This window comes from Pituophis catenifer, unplaced genomic scaffold, assembly GCF_029215685.1.
Source record: "Pituophis catenifer annectens isolate HBS135680 unplaced genomic scaffold, rPitCat1.0.hap2 SCAF_2, whole genome shotgun sequence".
NCBI lineage: Eukaryota > Metazoa > Chordata > Lepidosauria > Squamata > Colubridae > Pituophis > Pituophis catenifer.
This window is the reverse complement of record NW_027256882.1, coordinates 150,683,876-150,704,015: the sequence shown is the minus strand read 5'-3', so window position 1 is coordinate 150,704,015 and position 20,140 is coordinate 150,683,876. Positions and strand designations below refer to the sequence as shown.

General features: G+C 42.3%; 1 protein-coding gene across 1 annotated transcript; it reads right to left on the bottom strand.

The window, feature by feature from the left end:
• Positions 1-6,583: 6,583 nt before the first annotated feature.
• COIL (coilin) lies at positions 6,584-17,940 on the bottom strand. Its single transcript, XM_070934423.1, has 7 exons — positions 17,678-17,940; positions 14,372-15,494; positions 12,330-12,416; positions 11,039-11,086; positions 8,527-8,596; positions 8,087-8,175; positions 6,584-6,814 (listed from the first exon to the last, which is right to left on the bottom strand). The coding sequence occupies exons 1-7, from the start codon at positions 17,938-17,940 to the stop codon at positions 6,719-6,721; spliced, it is 1,776 nt and encodes a 591-aa protein (XP_070790524.1). The 3' UTR covers positions 6,584-6,718.
• Positions 17,941-20,140: the final 2,200 nt, after the last annotated feature.

Sequence of the window (20,140 nt, the reverse complement as noted above, 5' to 3'; positions counted from 1 at the left end):
TAACAAAACAGTTGAAGAAACCGAGGTTCTGACTCAGAATAAGGGAACTTCTGATGTACTTATTTTTTCTGCTTCAAGTGTACTTGCTGATGGCAAGAAATCAGCAGCTTCTGCAAATCCTGGATAAAGCAGATTATCTGGCTCCCATTTAGTCAGTCAGTCAGTCAGTCAGTCAGTCAGTCTGGATGGATGGATTCATCCATCTATCCATCCATCCATCCATCCATCCATCCATTCCAAGGGATGGAAATGGCATTGGTTACATGTTTGGGGGATCTCTGTCAGGAGCAGGTTGAGGATAGTGACCCTATTCTAGCTCTACCTGACCTCTCAGTACCTTTTTGATATCATCAAGTATGGTATCCTTCTGGATCAGCTTCCAGGATTGGAAGTGGGTGGCATAGTATTATGCTGGTTCTTTTCCTTCCTCAGGACTGATACTATTCGTTGCTGATCAAGGGATCTTGCCTTCGGCTCCAACGTACTATCTGGGGTGCCGCAGGGTTTGGTGTTCCCCCACTCCTGTTTAACATCTACATGAAACCACTGGGGGAGACCCATCTATCGCCATCAGTAGGATGATGATACTCAATTGTATTTTTGAACGTCTGGCAAATTAAGCAGTGCTGTGGATGTCCTCTCCTGTTGCTTGGAGGCTGTAAGGGTCTCGATGGGGAACAACAGGCTTCAACTGAAACCTGGCAAGACTGAGTGGCTTTGAATTTTAGGACCTTTCAGATCTGGGACTTTATTTCTTTGGTGCTGTATAGCTGGCACTGGCCCAGACAGACCCAGTTCACAATCTAAGAGCCTTTCTGACTCATAATTCCTGCCCAAGGAGCAGGTGGCAGTCAGGGGCATCTGTGTCAGTTTCTGGATCTTAAGGCTCTGCTCAGTGACTCATGCTCTAGTCACTTCCCTCACAGACCATTGTAATTACTCTTGAGTAGCCAGAAATTTCAACTGGTGCAAAATGCAGCAGCACAGGCAGTTATGTGTGTCCCCATGAGGACACTTACATTTCTGCTTGATGAGCTGATTTGGTTACCTGGTTACTGGTTCAGTTTGCTTCTGAGTGCAATTCGAAGTGTTTGGTTTTGATCTTTAAAGCCTGACATGGGATGAAGCCAGGTTATCTGAGGGATTGCCTCTTCTCCATTACATTTATCCATTTCCCCCAAGTCCAGTAGGACAGGCAGGTTGCAAGTCCTGTCTGCAAAAGTATTCTATTTGATGGGACCTAGGAGGTGAGTCTTTTCTGCTGGGGCACCCTGTGGAACATCATCTGTCCTGATTTGACTTTAGACCACAAAATGCCATTTTTTTCATGTGTATATGTGTGTGTGTGTATGTATGTATGTGTGTATATATATATATATGTATGTGTGTATATATATATATATATATATATATATATATATATATATATATATATATAATTATATAAAACAAAACTGGTTTTTTTGCATAATTACTTAAGCAGTTACATTTTTATGCATAGATTTTGCATATACAGCAATTTAAAAAAAACAAACAAACTTTCACCCTCTTTTCTGATGCCTCCATGCTGTCCACTTTTCCCTCACTGCCCCCTAAAGATGCTGATAGAGATGGAGATTCAATCTGGTCTAGTGGTTAAGGCACAATTGTGAGTTCTAGTCCTACCTTAGGCATGAAAACTGGATGGGTGTGACCTTGGACCAGTCACTCACTCTCAGCTCAGCTCACTTCACAGGGATGTCATGGGGAAAATAGGATGAGGAAGGAATATTTAGTATTTTATTACTACAAATAAAGGAGAGTATTTGTAGCTCAGGGTTGAAATAAGGGGTCCCAGATGCTCTCTTGAGCTTGCTTGTTTTCTTGCAAAAGTTTCATTACGTCAATTTGGGTAATGAAGCATCTGCCAAAAAAAAAAAAAAAAAAAACAATTAAGCTCAGAGAGCACCAAGGACTCATTACTTTGAATTATTTATAAAAATAATAAAGATGGGATGAAAATAAATAATGTTTCCACTGCCAACATGGAGCAGTGCTATTACTCTGAGAATGTCTGATCTATATAATGTACCTGATATCAAATATCTGAAATGGACCCCCTAGCTAAAGCAATGAACATGTCTCCTTTTTTTAATTATAAACAAGTTTTATTAAGATTTTCCTTTTACATACATATTTTATGCACACAGTATTGACCGGATCACATCTTTTACAACTTATAACATTTATTTATTTATTTATTTATTTATTTATTTATTAAATTTCTATACCGCCCTTCTCCAAATAGGACTCAGGGCGGTGCACAGCCAAGATAAAAACAAAGCATACAAAATTTAAGAACAATATTAAAATAATTAAATGTTTTGGCCGAAATTAAGATAACCCAATTTAAAATCAATTTAAAATTTAACTCAGGCCAGCCCAGCTTGTTGAAATAAATAGGTTTTCAGGGCCCGACGAAAAATCCGGAGGTCTGTTATTATACGTAACTCTGGGGGAAGGTTGTTCCAGAGGGTGGGCGCCGCCACAGAGAAGGCTCTCCCCCTGGGGGTCGCCAGCCGACATTGTCTGGCGGACGGCACCCTGAGGAGGCCCACTCTGTGCGAGCGTACTGGCCGGTGGGAGGCTATTGGTGGCAGAAGGCGGTCTCGTAAGTACCCTGGCCCTAAGCCATGGAGCGCTTTAAAGGTGGTCACCAACACCTTGAAGCGCACCCGGAAGACCACTGGGAGCCAGTGCAGCTCGCGCAGGAGAGGTGTCACATGGGAGCGCCTCGTCGCCCCCATAATCCCCCGCGCGGCCGCGTTCTGGACCAGCTGGAGCCTCCGGGTGCACCCCAGGGGGAGCCCCATGTAGAGAGCGTTGCAGTAGTCCAGGCGGGAAATGACTAGTGCCTGAGTGACTGTGCGTAGAGAGTCCCGATCTAGAAAGGGGCGCAGCTGGCGTATCAGGCGAACCTGATAAAAAGCCCCCCTGGCCACGGCCGTCAAATGATCTTCTAAAGACAGCCGTGCGTCCAGGAGGACGCCCAAGTTGCGAGCCCTCTCCGTGGGGGCGAGTGATTCGCCCCCAATAGCCAGCGATGGCGTCAGCTGGCTATATCGGGACGCTGGAAGCCACAGCCACTCGGTCTTGGAGGGGTTGAGTCGGAGCCTGTTTCTCCCCATCCAGGCCCGCACGGCCTCCAGGCACTGGGACATCACTTCAAGGGCATCGTTGGGGTGGCCTGGGGTGGAGATGTACAGCTGGGTGTCATCAGCGTACTGATGGAACTCCACCCCAAAGCCACGGATGATCTCACCCAGCGGCTTTACATAAATGTTGAACAGAAGGGGCGAGAGGACCGACCCTTGTGGCACCCCACAAGCAAGGTGCCTCGGGGTCGACCGCTGCCCCCCCGTCAACACAGATTGCGACCGGTCAGAGAGGTAGGAGGAGAACCACCGCAGAACGGTGCCCCCCACCCCCAACCCCGCCAACCGGTGCAACATGATACCATGGTCGATGGTATCAAAAGCCGCTGAGAGGTCTAACAGGACCAGGATAGAGGAGCAACCCCTATCCCGAGCCCTCCAGAGATCATCCACCAACGCGACCAATGCCGTTTCCGTGCTGTGCCCAGGCCGGAAGCCGGACTGGAGCGGGTCTAGATAGACAGCTTCATCCAGGTACCGGGGAAGCTGTTGCGCCACCACACTCTCAACAACCTTCGCAACAAAGCGAAGGTTGGAGACTGGACGATAGTTAGCCAAAACAGCCGGATCCAGAGAGGGCTTCTTGAGGAGGGGCCTCACAACCGCTTCTTTCAAAGCGGCCGGCAGGACCCCCTCACTCAAAGAAGCGTTAACGATCTTCTGGAGCCAGCCTCGTGTCACCTCCCGGGAAGCCAGAACCAACCAGGAGGGACACGGGTCCAATAAACATGTGGTCGCGTTCAGCCGTCCCAGGACCCTGTCCATGTCCTCGGGAGCCACAGGATCGAACTCCCCCCAGATAACACTCTCAAGACCTGCCTCAGTCATCCCATCCGGACATACCCAGTCAGAGGCCAGTCCTTCCCGAATCTGAGCGATTTTGTCATACAGATACTGCACAAAATCCTCGGCTCGGCCCTGCAAGGGGTCATCCCGCGCTTCCAGATGGAGGAGGGAGCGGGTCACCCTGAACAGGGCGGCCGGGCGATTATCTGATGACGCGATAAGAGCGGCAAAATAACTAGATTTCGCCGCTTTTATCGCCACTAGGTAGGTCTTAATATGAGACCTCACCAGTGTTCGGTCGGATTCGGAGCGACTGGTCCTCCAACTACTCTCCAGGCGTCTTTTCCGGCGCTTCATCTCCCTGAGCTCCTCGGAAAACCAAGGAGCTAGGTGAGTTCGGTGCCGGGTCAGAGGCCGCAAAGGCACGACACGGTCCAAGGCCCCGGCAGCCGCACTATCCCAGGCGGCCACCAGGTCCTCAGTCGAGTCATGAGCCAGAGTCTCAGGAAATGGCCCAAGCTCCATCTGGAACCTATCAGGGTCCATCAGGCGCCTGGGGCGGAACCACCTGGTCGGTCCCGCCTCCCTGCGGCGGGGTGCAGCGGTTAGAAAGTCCAGTCGAAGGAGCGAGTGGTCAGACCATGACAAGGGTTCGATGACTATATCCCCTGTATCAAGGCCACTCAACCACTGACCAGAGACAAAAACTAAGTCCAGAGTGTGTCCACCCGTGTGAGTGGGGTCATGAATTAACTGAGTAAGGTCCATGGCCGTCATGGAAGCCATGAACTCTCGAGCCACCTCAGACGTTTCGCCGATAGATGGCAGGTTGAAATCCCCCATGACTAGAAGTCTGGGGGTACCAACCGCCACCTCAGCTATGACGTTGAGCAGCTCGAGCAGGGCCGTTGCCACGCGGCAGGGAGCCAGGTACGTGATCAACAAGCCCATCTGTACTCCACGACCCCACCTCACAAAAAGGGACTCACATCCGGCTATCTGTGGAACAGTGGTCTCCCTCGGATCAAGACTTTCCTTTATAATAACCGCCACCCCCCCCGCCCCTGCCCTGAGCTCTCGGCTGATGGAATGCTCGGAAACCTGGTGGGCACATATCCACGAGGGGAACATAATTATATATATATTTTATAATCTGAGCAATGAACATGTCTCGTCTAAATCAGGGGTTCCCAAACTGGGGTGCCTGCATTCCTAGGGGGTACGAGATGGAATTTCAGGGTTTGTGACAAATAGTGACTTGTGTCCCTTTATGGTAACTTTTGTGGAGAGTGCAAACAATCAAAACATTTCCTAGGGGGTGTGGCATAGAAAACCACTGCTTTAAATAATATAGTTTAGGAATTATCTTGTTTCACAGTCCTTGGTTGTTGTTTTTAAAGTCTATACTAGAACATGAAGATTGCTTCCTTTTATATCTCCATTTGAACACAGAAGCACATTGATTTAAGTTTTTTTTTAAAGAGAGACTGAGCTCTCAGGATAAGTTATGTCACATGTTGTTTTTCTTATCCAAATAGCAATTTGTCTGACTCATTTCATATTGGAGCAACTCCCAATACTTTACATCAACACTCCCCAGTACATTTAAAAAAACAACAACCACAGGGCTCTAGCCTCACTCTATGCCTTGGGGGAAAGCCAACTTTTTAGGTTAGAAGGATGGTCGTCCTTGACAGAACTCAGGGAGAATCATGTTGCACAGATCACGGTGGGCTGTTACTGAGAAGGCAGCTACTTCAAAAGGCAGGACCAATTCTCAAAGTCAACCAAGCATTCTCTCAGCTGGCTGTTGAGACCATGGTTGTTGACTGCTATACAGTCCACTAAAGAGAAAGACACTAGCCAACGATCCTACTGGGGAGCACAGAGGGCCCTCGGGGGTCTGGTGCAGCCTGCTCACATTGACAGACCAGAGAATATTCACATCTTCAGCTTCATTTCTTTGTGTACCCTAACAGCTGATGAGACTTATTTTCTACCTCCCCACCCCCCCAATGTTCCGATAGCCAGCTGGTTCACAAGAGTAGAAAATAGGCTGAAAATGCTTCATTCCTAATACAAGTAGGAATGTGAATGCTAAAATTCAGGAAACTGACAATAGTGAACAGGTGTCTAACAGGTTCAATTAATTATGGGTCTGCATTTGCTATACTAAATTAAACTATGATGGTGTAAAAGCAACCCAAAAGTGTAATAAGATATACAATGAATATATAAAAATAAGATTTCATTTTACTGGAGATAATCACCCAGCCCCTCACTACTCAAAAGATTTCTACTGAATATTCTTGATCAACCAGCTTACATTAAGTTATTAATATTATGAAATAACGTATAACATAATACAAATGGGAAATACTTCATTTTCCATTTAATTAAAAAATGAAGGAGAGGGCCTAAACATCTACTTATTGGTCAAAAAATGGGCACACCTATATGCTTAAAAGAGGAAAACACGGGAGGGTTTTAAGTTTAATTAGCTGGTCTCTGCATTTTCCAAGCATTCATTAATGCTCCTTGATTGCATAAAGTTTCTGAGACATCATACCAGATATTAATAAATGACAGACATCCCCTCAACCTCATTTTCATGTTATAATATTTTATTTAAAAAAAGCATATGTATACGCCGTCTTCAGAAACTGAAGAAAAAGCCTTCAAAAACCATTTACACACAGTTCAGGCATTCTGTATTCACAGCTGAGGGTCAGGCAAGTTCATGTCTGAAGGGATTCCTTTTTGGAGCTAGATTCATTACTTGGAGAGTCAATTATTAATCTGGGTTCAATTAGTGCCTCCCAACTCTCAGTTATCTAAAAGAGGAAAAAATAAATGAAATAGTAAAAATTGAGGCAGCCAGCAGATACCAACTGAATGACATTCAATTACTGCAAGACAATATAAGTGTCCTGTTATGAGCAAAACATTTATCAAAGCACATATAACTCCAAAGGCTAAAAATGCAAGCCACAGTCATTCCAGTTACACCAACATGGCATCAAGCTGAGTTGTGGCCACGACCTTTCATTTATTGTACAGAGTTGTTCAATAGTTGTTGAACTGCATTTAACATAGTTGGTTTAGGGTAAAGGATGTATCTGGTCACTTCCTCTAATTGATATACAGATATCCTCGACTTACGGCCACAAGTAAACCCAACATTTGTTGCAAAATAAGACAGTTGTTATGGAGTTTTGCCCCATTTTTACATCCTTTCTTACCACAGTTAAGTGCATGACTGCAGTTGTTAGTAACATGGTTATTAAGTAACTCTAGCTTCTCTATTGACTTTGCTTGTCAGAAGGTCTCAAAAGGGTTAGGGTTGACCCCGGGACACTATGACTGTCATAAATACATGTCAGTTGCCAAGCGCCCAAATTTTGATCATAATGACCATGGGGATGCTGCAGTCCTACAGTGTATGTGGAAAAATAGTCATAGCTCATTTTTTTCAGTGCTGTTGTAACATCAGTCACTAAACAAATGGTTGTAAGTCGAGGATTATCTGTATGCGTGCATATGTGTATACATATATGTATGTGTGTGTGTACACACATATACACATACATACACAAACACACCTGTTACCTCAAAGTGTGGGCAGCTGGGAAGGAAAGGGAAATAGGACAGGGAAATAGAAGAAAGAGTATAAATGGAAAAGAGAGAGAGAGAGAGAAAAGCGGGAAAGTAAATCTAAGGGAGGGAGAGGGAGGGAGAGAGAGAGAGAGAGAGAGAGAGAGAGAGAGAGGAGAGAGAACATAGAAGAATGATGTCAGATATGTGTAAATGAAGGGATGAAAGGAGTTGATTGATGAGAGACCAAATTTGGAACTGTCCCCCCCAATACTGGTACCAGTTCCAAATGTTGCTGACATGTGGCCTCAAAAGGATCTGCCCAAGAAAAACTTGAATTGGGAAATGTCCATTCCCCCCCCCCCCCTCTCTCTCTCTCTCTCTCTCTCTCTCTCTCTCTCTGAGGCAATTTAACTTTTACCAGCAAAAGAAATACTTCCTGCACAGGCGCTGCAGCATACGTAAAGAGAGGCTTAGAATGGTCAAGCAATTTCAAGAAAGTGCTGTCATACCTTCCTGTCTTGAGATACGGCATATTCAATTGTCTCATCTCCATTTTCAGATTGATAAACCAGATCGAATTTTCCTGGCTCTTTTGTTACTAAAGAAAAAAAAAAAAGACCACAACAAAATGTAAATTAGATTGGGATGTTTGCAATGTCATTGGACTTGTCAACAGATGGTGTAAATCAGGGGTGTCAAACTCAAGGCCCAGGGGCCGGATCCGGCCTGCAGGATGCTTAGATCTGGCCTGTGGGGCCGACCTGGAAACAGTGAAGGACTGGCCCGAGGTGCCTCTGCCAGCAAAAACAGAGCTCGGGAGGGCCATGTGCAGTCCTCCCAAGCTCCGTTTTCACTGCCAGACTAATTTTGCAAAACCCCATTATAAACTATGACAACCCGTGATCCGTCTTCACAAGAACAACAATTTAAGATGTTGCATATTACTTACCTGAAGAAAAAGAAAGGATTTCAAGCTCTAGTTGCTTATTAACAGGATTCCAGCTGACAATTTTTCCTTCCTTAAAAATATGGGAAAGAATGAAATAACAGCATTTCTAAGGGCATTCGAGAACACATCAGTATTTTATCGTATCATAAATTGTTCTGTTACTCAAGTTATACCCAAAAGGCGCCTGCAGCATTAAGGATAATAGGGGTTTTTATTATAAGCGGAAGCTGTTTAAATAAGAGCAATTCATCCTCTCTGCTAAGTACAGATATTTGTTTAGTGACCAAAGTTACAATGGCATTGAAAATAGTGACTTATGACAGTTTTTCACACTTATGACCATTGCACCATCCCCACAGTCACGTGATCAAAGTTCAGACACTTGGCAACTCATATTTATGACGGCCACAGTGTCCTGGAGCCATGCGATTCCCTTTTGTGACCTTTTGATCAGCAAAGTCAATGGGGAAGCTAGGTTCACTTAACAACTGTGTTACTAACTCAACAACTGAAGGATTCATTTAACAACTGTGGCAAGAAAGGTCATAAAATGGGGCAAAACTCACTTAACAACAATAGAACAGAAATTTTGGGCTCAATTGTGATTGTATGTTGACGAATACCTGTATTGTGTAGTTTGATGTCAAAGGATAGTGTTCTCCCAATAAAATGCATTACTTCTCTTCTTCATGGTCCCTAGCATTTCATACAATACTAACAATGAGAACTTGACTAGTGAATGACTTAACTGATAATTCTGAAATTCCTTACAACTATATTTCCAAAGAGAAAAGAACAGACCACATTCATATGATACTCCACAGTTACGCCCAGGCTTTAGAACTACGGACTGTGCTATTTGAAAGTTGAAAAGGCATCTGTAAAGGTGGGTTTTTCTAGTTAAGAATGGATTTTTCTATTTAAAATTATATTGCTCTGCTAGCAGGAGAAAGTAAGTAAGTATATATAAAAATCAATGAAGCAATCAGGACCCAGGTTACACTTTGCTGTTTGGACAGAAGCCATGTAACATGCCATAAACATATCTGGCAAAGGGTAATGCAAAAAAGCTCATATTATAGAATAATGAAGGGATGTACTGTAGGTCAGGTGACAGCAAGACTAAGGCACCAACCTCAAGGTCTAGATTAGAGCTATTACTTTATTCTTCTGGGTATGTGTGTGCCTTTTGAGTCAGTGTGAACTTCTGAAAATTCACTGGACAAGTCCTGGAAGGTTTTTTGGCAAGATTTCAGAAGTGGTTTGGCCTTGCCTCCTTCCTAGGCTGAGAAAAAGTAACTGGCCCTAGATCTCCCAGCTGGCTTCCTGTCTAAGGAGGGGCTAGAACTCACCATCTTCCACTTTCCAGCCTGGTGCCTTCACCATTGCACCAAACTGGCTCTCTTTGTTGAGGGGCTTCTCTTGCCTATGCAAATATCATTCATTATTCATTTTTGGCCATGTATCTCCTTTTATATAATCTTTTACAAATCTATCTTTAGTGCTTTGGACGGATTGTTTGGGAGCCGAGAGATCACTGCTCTATATTTCAATAAGGAAACTTCCGATTTCAGTAACTTTGGTTTGTCTTTTCGTGGATTGTTTTTTCCATCACAGAAATAGAGTAAGAAAGATAAATTCCCAAACAGCAACAACAACAAAAATATGCTCTATCTCTATAAAGATTTTTGTATTCATTTTCCTCAAGAATCTTTTCAATGAGCCATGGTGGGGCAGTTATTAGAGTGTAGTACTGCAGGCTACTTCTGCTGACTGCCATGTGGCAGTTCGAATCTCACCAGGCTCAAGGTTGACTCAGCCTTCCATCCTCCTGAGGTGGGTAAAATAAGGACCCAGATTGTTGGGGGCAAGAGGCTGACTCTGTAAACCGCTTAGAGAGGGCTGTAAAGCACTGTAAAGCGGTATAAATCTAAGTGCTAAATGCTATCTGTAAATTAGACTAAAACCTTTATCACTGGAGACCAGAAGGAAGGGTGATCACAGAATTAGATTCAAATTGGCCAGCCCACCCCAATCGACATCTCACTTGCTTAATTCAATATTAAAATTAACACTGGCAATAAAGCAAAAAAGTTCAGAAGACAATGTGTCTTTTCAAAAGAACAATTTTATTAAAAGGCATAAGCTTTTAGAAGACGTTGCTCACTTCATCCGATGCATAGGATTTAAATTCTATGAGTCCTTCGGGAGAAGAGCGGCATAGAAATTCAATAAATAAATAAATAAATAATAAATTGGGATGAGGCAACGGGGATGTGGGGGGAGGCAGAATGATTATACAGATGCAGATCACAAGAGAAAATCTGAATTAGCTTGTAATTGCAGCTCATAAAAGCTTAGGCCTTTTAATATAACATGTTTTTCAGAAAAGGTGCTCCTTCTGAGTTTTTGCTACCACAGACTAACACGGCTGCCTTAAAAAAAACAAAGCAGCAATACTTAATAAATAGAAAAGCAGCATCAAATTACATTGAAAAGTTGATCGCAATACCTTGTAATCGGATACTTCAGGAGTATAATTTTCGGTTAATTCCAAAAGCTGTTAAAAGAAAACCCAAACTCTTAAGCTCCAGATACACATGTAGCCTTCACAAATTATATTGTTCACCTAAAGTTAGCATAGAAACTAGAAATCAATGATAAAAACTAGTTTGTTAAAAAAACCTTTATAAAATAAAAAATTTGAATCCAATTACTCCTGATAACATTCAATGCACAATAATATTAATAATTATTTACACTGTACCCATCTAAAAAGCTCCGCTAACAACGTAAGTAGATTAATGACCCTCCAGGAGAGGGAGAAGAATCTGTAGCTCGCCAGAAATCATTTAATTATAACTCCAAACAAGCTCTGGCAATTAGTGCCAGTGATAAATGATGCTCTCTCCGAGTTGTTATGTACATGTCACCGTAGTAAGGCAAGTAAAACATCCCAGAAAAACACATATGGGAGAAAAAGGTATATAAATCTTTCAGAGAAGATGCCAGCCTGTGAACCAATGAAGTTCTCCTTTCTCCCCGCCAAAGAATTAATTGGTGGGGAGTGGGGAGAACTTCACCTGATACAGGTACAGGCAGAAAAAGTCTGGTCAACCTCAACTCCCACTAGCTTCATGGAAACCTCCATGTTGTTTTCTAAGCAACAATAGAGAGGTGCTTTGCCACTTGCTTCTTGCAAGATGGGTTTTTTAAAAATTTCTCAGTCCAAGATATATTCATGAGATTTCCCAGTGACCTCTCATCCAACAAATAACCAGCTAACCAATCTTGCTTAGCTTCTCAAGATCATTCAAAGTAGTTAGGTGGTTGAGTGGCTTCTGTATAACATGGTTCCTAATTCTCCAGGATTAGGCTACTTTTTGTTAAGAACACTCTACCCTTTTTACACATGAAAACAGCATTTCTCTTTTAAAATGAAGCTTCCACCGTCCTACAGAAGTGGAATCCAATTTTTAATCCAATTTTGGATCTATAGAGAAAATACACCAGGTACACATATAATGCTAAACTATGATGAGGCTTGTGCGCTCAAAAGCCCAATTGGGCTTATTATCAGGGGATGTCTTATTTTGCGGGAAACATGATACCACTGTACTTTGTAAACCACTGCTTGCAATTTAGTACCTTGTGGGAACCAACAATTCTGGTGTGTGGAGTTTAATCAATCATGTTTGAACAAACCTACCTCACAAAAACAGAATATGCTACTCTACCTGCCTCACGGTTAATATTTGCATTTCATCCCCCCACTTCATATTATACAGCTGAAAGAAGAATACCTTAAAGGCAATTTTTTGGCCTACTTGTGGAGGAGCAGCTAAGAGAGGTAGTGCGCTATAGTCCTTTTTCGGAGCTTCCACAGGATTCTACAAAACAATCATTAAAAAGATCATTGGTACAAAACAAGTACAGTACTAAGATGATATAATGCAAAGTTGCCCAGTTAAGGTTTACTTTAACACATTAACTGCCTTGACAGTGATGACAGGGATGGCACTACAATACTGGAGTATTTTATCTATGAAAAATTAAGCCTGACAGAGATCGTGAGCATGGTAATTAAAACCTTTCAAGCCTCGTGGTCTTCCACATAGACCACACTTTGGGAATCCTTGTTCAGAAGGCTGAGGGAGGAATAGATCTGCCTGTCTACTAGTCTTCCTCCAATCTTCTAAGGTAGTAATTCTCCAGAGTGTGGTGTACCCAAGCTACCTCATGATTGCTGCCTCAGCTTCACCTCCCCATGTGCACACAGCCAGTTGCCAGACCACTTACTGCTCAGTGCCCACACAGGAAGATTTTACAAAACTTTACAAGGCCTCTTAAAATGGAGAGGTGTGAAGATCCTGGGGTCTGTGATGTTGTCGCGGGGGTTTCATGAAGGCTTCAAGTAATGTTATGATTGAAATCTTGAGTTAAGTCTTGGCTCGTGGCCCTAAAAGCTATTTAAAGGGAGTCCAGGATGAAGAAAAGGTTGAGAACCACTGAACTATATTAATTATAGTTAATATATATCAGGAGCCTTGGTAGTACAGTGGTTTAATGCACCCTGTTATTAACACAGCTGCCTGCAATTTCTGCAGGTTCGAATCTTACCAGGCTCAAGGTTGACTCAGCCTTCCATCCTTTCTAAGGTAGGTTAAATGAGGACCCAGTTTGTGGGGGCAATAAGCTGACTTTGTATAAATATACAAAAGTATGAAGGCTATTGCTTAACGCATTGTAAGCCACCCTGAGTCTCCGGAGAAGGGCGGCATATAAATCAAATTAAAAAAAAAAAAATTATACATTTGCTGATAAATGTAAACGCCCATAATCTTAAAGATGCAAATGTATGATGTACGGAAAGCTTGTTTCATTGGCTAGCCTTTGCATATTCCTAATATTTATTTAGTCATCCATGATGAGAGGGGGGGAAAATCTGAGAAACACTGATCCGAAGTACTAAAACTATCAGAGTGATCCTATATTGGAATTCTTTTAAAAAAACCCTACCTATACCAGTTCCCTTATTTCAACTTTTTCATTAAAAAAATATTTTTTCTTGCAGCGTGGAGCAGATTTCAAAATAGGTTTCTAATAAATTCCAGAGACTTCTTTTCACTCCATGAAACACTCAGGAGTTCTTCTACCTATTCCTAAGTAGGATAGCAAACTCTCCATGATTCTAGATGGTGCAACTTCTTCAAAGGCAGGTAATTGTTTTAAAGTACTGGATTTTCTCCATAGCCTAGAGCAGGAGTTCCCAACCTCTGGGCAGTGGCTCACTACACTCTTAAGCCATTTGGGACCGGGCTGCAGAACTGATGGGAGAGCATGTGCGTGTGTCTGCCACTCATGCGGGATCATCCCCTCCCCCCCCCCCCCCCCCCCCCGCCGGTCTGTGAAGCCGGAAAGGTTGGGGATCTCTGGCCTAGAGGGAAAAAAGGTACTGTCAAAAGTCTATTGATTACATAGGAGCATGTGCAACTGGCCTACTGTACAAAATAGTTGGCATGGTTACTTGACTATGCAAAGATGCAACATAAAAGGGAGAAAAGATAACAGGAAAATGATACAGCCCAGAAACATTCTTAGTCAGTTGTATCAAAATGCCAAACTTCAGAATGAAAACTCCAGCAGCCTCATACCCTGCTTCTCAGTTTCTAGACAAAGTCAGAAATAGAACATTCAATTGATACTCAATTTCTGCAGACAAAATTAGGAACCAGACTTCCACCATTTGGTGGCAAAGAGAGGTATGTAATGGCTTCCATTTTTCTAAGAATGTTTCATCGCTGATCCATGGAATCATAGACTGGAATGTTACTGTTACACCCACCTGAATAACAACAGAGGCATTTGTTGCTGCTTCATTTAACTGTTTTTGTTTCTGGTTTTCGCTACTGTGGTTATAAAAAAAATGAACGCGTTCTCCCCTTCCCCTATCCCTGGTCATCCCACGGCATCCGCGAACTCTAGGTCCTCTCCAAAAGGGGGCTTCTCCTCTTCCACGCCCCTTTCCGTTTTCCCTCAAGTTTGAAGCTAGTCCACAAGAGACATCTGACAGTTGTTTGTCGTCATTCCCTCCGACAGATAGATTGCCTGTGGCAATCACCTTCTGTTTCTTTAAAGCACATGTCTCTGATTCAGAGCTATCATCAGATTCCGATGAGGAGCTTTTTGGTTCGGCCTTTGAAGAACGGCCTGTCACCTTTTGCTTTTGATAGGGTAGCTTATTTCTCAGGTTACTGCTCTGCTGCTCTTCCTCAGAACTAGAATCTGAATCTGAACTAGAGGACTGGCTCTTGGTTTTCTTAGTTTGTCCCGTTTTAAGAGAAACGTCGTCTTTATTTTTCCCAGCAGAGAGTGTTTTTAAAGACACCAACTGTGGTTTGTTTATGTGCTGCGATGTCCCTTTAGACGCATGTGTGTTAGTCTGTTTTGTGCCTGGTTTATAATAGTCACTATCTGATGTTGAGGTAGAGGATTCACTAGAGGGACTGCCTTTCTTTGGGTTGGATTGTGCTATTGTGTTTCCCTTTGTGCTTTTTTGGCTGAGACTTTTCTCAGTCTTCTGGGTGGTGCTCCTTGATGGAAATGTAGTTGCTTTCTTCTTTTGCTCTTTCTTTGCATCCTGCTCTTTCCTCTGCTGATTTTTCCCCTTAAGTTTCTTGGAATGAGAGTTATCATCCTCATTCTCAGTGACCATCATATGACTCCTTTCAGGTGCCGCTTTTTTCTTTTCCCCCAATGTCACAGAATCTTGAATATTTGTAGATTTTTCTTCTTGGTGCTCAAAGTCCCAGTTATTCTTATTTCTTTTGTAGGACTCCTTATCTTCACTTTTGGAGTCCTTTGCCTCCAATTTCCACTGTCGCTTTCTTTGTTTTTTTGACAAGCTGTTGGAACCATTGGTGACTGTGTTGTAACTGTTCACTCCAACAATCTCCTCCAATCTGACTCTATCAAATCCACAAACAAAAGAAAATGTCAATGTTGCAACACATTTTATATACCCTGTTTCCCCCAAAGTAAGACATCCCCTGAAAATAAGCCCAATCAGGCTTTTGAGTGCATGACAATAAGGCCAAGCGCTTATTTCAGGGTTCAAAAAAATATAAGACTAGGTCTTATTTTGGGGGAAACACGGTAGTATCATGCTAAAAAATGAAATCCATCCAGTTGGCCTTTAATCCAACAAAGACACAGGTTAGGAATACTGATCTCAATACAATATTCTCTTTTTTTGGTCTTTATGCCTTAATAGTTTTATATATGTACTGTATACTTAAAAGTAAGCCACATGAATGGGATCGTATCACATGATGCTATGATTTATTGAATCATAGTTCAAGTATGCCACATTTGTTTGGGCTCATATATCACATTAAACAAAAAAAAATCATAAGGTTACATAACATATAAATCCTTCTCTATATTTAGAGCTTATACCTCATAATGGTATAGGATCGCAACCTGGAAGAACAAATAATTTCCATTAGGTCATGGTTTCTCAAAATGAGCACTACCATCACCCAATAATATAATAAATGAATTTATATGACAGCTTCCATAAATAAAATGAATATCATTAAGGCCAAGTTTGGGCAAGTCAGTGTATTGCTTACTTATAATAATTACTGTTGTGGCCAAATCTGGCTCACCAAAAACAACCAAATCACTTTGAATATACCACATAATTTTATTAGCATTCAAACAAGAAGACAGTATATATTGGGCTCCCAGCAACGCTTCTGCACTTTGCTGAACAGCCATGAGCAAAAGCAGAACTAGAGCTGACATACCTTTGGCCTATTTCATTGTGAAGACAAGGTAACAGGACAGCACAACCTTGGAATGTTTTAGATAGATAAAGACATCCATGTGACTTTATTATTTATTCATTCTTACTAGGTCAGCATGGCACCCACATTATCTGAGATATGGTAAGTGAATAGAAATAATTGAGTTTACTGGGCCACAGATTCCTGACCAATGATTCCTCCCTCTGATGCCACTCAGGGTCAAGCTTGCTGTGAATGTTTTCTTACCAGGGTACTTTAAGTAGTTCATGTTTATGGTTGGGGGGGGGAAATCCCATAGGTTTGGTAATGAGTGAAGTTTACATGTCTTGGGGTTTTAATTACATTTTAATCTAGCCATCACAGTGTTCTCAAATTTTATGAGCGTTCACAAGCAAAACAGAGACCAAACCTCAAGAGTGATGAAGTCTTGCTAATATAAGCATGGTAAAGTTTCTTTAAAACTTCAAGAGTTTAGGAACATCTGCTCTAGATGATAAATAATTTTATGAGTGCTTACTTCCACATTTAGATGTACTAACTTTAATGTGCCACATGTTAAATAATTATATAATTTTTATAGTTATATAATTATGCTATATAATTATGATGCACTTGGCTTTCACCAGCATTCCCCCTCCAACTACAGGTAGTCCTCAATTTACAACAATTCATTTAGTGATGTTCAAAGTAATAACAGCACTGGAAAATGTGACTGTTTTTTCCTACTTACGACCTTTGCAGCATCCCTGTGATCATATGATCAAAATTCAGAAGCTTGGCAACTGGTTCAATACTTATGGCAGCTGCAGTGTCCCAGTGTCGTGTGATCCACCTTTTGCAACCTTCTGACACGCAACATCAATGGGGAATCCAGATTCACTTAACAACCGGGCTATTAGCTTATCAACGGCAGTTGATTGACTTAACAACCGTGGCAAGCAAGAAAAGTTGGAAAACGGGGCAAAACTGACTTTAACAAATGTCTCAACCACAGAAATTTTGGGCGCCACTGTGGTTGTAACTCGAGGACGACATGTGTTGAGCACCGTAAACCCCATCAACTGTATGTGAATCTAATGGAAGATGCAATTCAAAGCATTTGGAAGGCACCTTACAGCCTAAATCTGAACAGGATCAAGCTTAACATTCAAAAAATAAAATAAATTTGAGTAAATCTGCCAACACGCAAACCAAATAGGCAAAATCTCTGTTCGCTCCAAAGCAGGCAGCCGCTCGCGAGAGCCCGTTTCCCCGCACCACCGTAGCCCAGGCCTGTGTAGCATCCAAGGAGCCACCCCCCCACACACACGGGCCCTTTTTCCTTTTGCAAGGCTTCCCACCGAAGAGAGTCGTTGTCCCGCACCAGCCGCGCGCTCTCGGTGGGCGGCAGGAGCGCCCCGTCGAGGAAGAGGTTGAGCCTGGCGCGGCTGCTATAGCCGAACTTCTCCCGAATGAGGCTGATCAGGTCAGTGATGAGGCGCACTTGATTGGGCTCCACCAACAGCCAACACAGTCCGAAGGCCGGAGCCACCGGCGGCGGGTAATCGAAGAGCAGGCGGAGACGCACCGGAGCCTCGCAGCCACTGCCTATGGCCGCCGCCATGTTTCCGAGAGCCAACAGCTACGGCGTGCCACGCGGGACAAAGCAAAACGAGAGAGCGCGAGCGCGAGCGAGAGAGGGCGGGGCTGGCCGCGAGCTGCTCGGGAACGCTACGGGAAAAGAGAAAGCGCGAGAATCTGAGGATTTTTTTTTTTCCCAGCACGGCAATTTGTTGCTTTTCCCCCTTTAAAAAAAAAAAAAGTCCATTTATTTTTTACTTGAATGTTTTTAAATGAAAACAATCATAACAATAAAATCAAGTTAGGCTGGAAGTTTTCAGAATCTCTGGATATGTTGGAGTTCAGGAGAGAGAGAGAGAGAAAAAAAACCCCAAATTCCACTTCCTTATTCACTCTGAATAATTTAACATCTCTCGGAAATCTCCGAGCAACGAGATTGCATATAAAACGGCTGATAAAAGCACAGGAACGTGTTTTTGTTTTTTTTAAATGTGTTTAAGACGGCTGATAAAAGCACGGGAATGTGTTTTTTTTTAAAAAATGTGTGCGGAGGAATATTTAGTTGGTCATCTTGCTAAGGGCAGTATGTCAAAGAAACATACTGGCTTTTTTTTAACCATAAAGGTATGCAAATAAAGTGTAAAAATAGATAGCAGGAGACTAAACATGTTTGTCTACAAAATGTGTAAAAGACTCGAAAGTCAGCAATACTGTTAAAGGTCTAAAAAACCTCTGTTAATTTTAGGTGGGGATACATGCTCATTTTTCACACTTTTCCTTTACTGAATTCTTCATATGAATTTTCGGGAATTACATGTCCAGCACTTTTATTCTCCCTGCCATTGTGATAGCTAGTAGCCTTCCATATAGGATCAGGGTGCCCTCCTCTCTCTCTTTACAAGTTTTCAGTAAAATAGAAGTATGTTAAAATAAGTCAAGTTTGTATGCCTTCCTTGGTTTTGCTCATAATAACCATTTTGAATTTGGAGGATGCAAAGGTGGAGATTATTTGTACATTAGCACAATGTTCACTTTGTGCTTTGATTATAACTATAATTGTAGTGTTTTATTCATATGGTATATAGGTTTTACTTAATTTTATCCTTTTAATATGATAAACCACCCAGAATTATCCTGTTTTAAGATGGGCAGCCAATAAATAAAATAAAATAAATAGGCTCAAAGGAATATTCTTTCATTTTAAAATGAGAATATGGAAACATGAATGTCAGAGAAAAGGAGGAGTTCATAAGCCAGATTTTTGTGGGGTTGTTATTTTTATGTGGAAAAGCAGATGATCTATTCTTGCAGTCCGAAGCTGTCCAAGCCTTCAGATTCAATTTAACATGAGAACCAAGCTGGAAGAAAGGATGGCTGCTGTGACAGGCTAAAGATGTAACACTTTAAGTTAAAATTGTTTAAGTCCTATTTGATTGAATAAAACCACAATTGACTGGATGCATCAACACACTAAGCCAAAAGTAAACAAGCCACATTCACTAATCCCGTAGTGAATTCTGCTTGCTATTTTTCTTGAGTGGGCTGCAATCATATTTTTTTACAGCAAGGTTGCAAATGCTTAGGGGAGCTTGTATTTCAGGAAGCTTTTTTTTTTTTATAAAGAGGAAGTTGTGGAAGCAAATACTTAGTTCCCAAATCAGTCAATTTCCCGTATTGCTTGTGGTTTATTTTAACCCTACTGCTAGGTTTGCCTACAAGAGTAAATGAAAACGAAACCACATCTATCTTGTCTGTCTGTCTGTCTGTCTATCCCGCCCACCCATCCATCCATAAAATTTCTATGGCCATTCTATGCATTTCTCTCTCTCTCCCTCCCCCTCTCTGTGTGTGTAGGTACAGAGGAAGAACATTTCATAATGCGGCGATTACACTAGCTGGACTATCGTATAGCGACATTAGTCGCCTTGGGGGGTTTGAGGGCAAGGGGGTATTTCTCGTTTGCATGAACCTTCCCAAAAATAAATGTTAAATAGGTAGAGTGTGTGTGTGTGTGTGTGTGTGTGTGACTGTATGTAGGGGAAGAATGTTTCATAAGGTAGACAGGGGCGTGTTGCAGTGGTGGAATTCAGCCAGAGTTCCATGTTGGTTACATTTGCCAGCAAGAAACACATTGGATGGCAGCAACTCCAAACAGGTTACAGCCAGATTACACCATGCAGGCTAAACTATTTTAAATTCATTTTTTCACCAGTCTGATCGCCCTGGTAGCATAAACTGGGCCA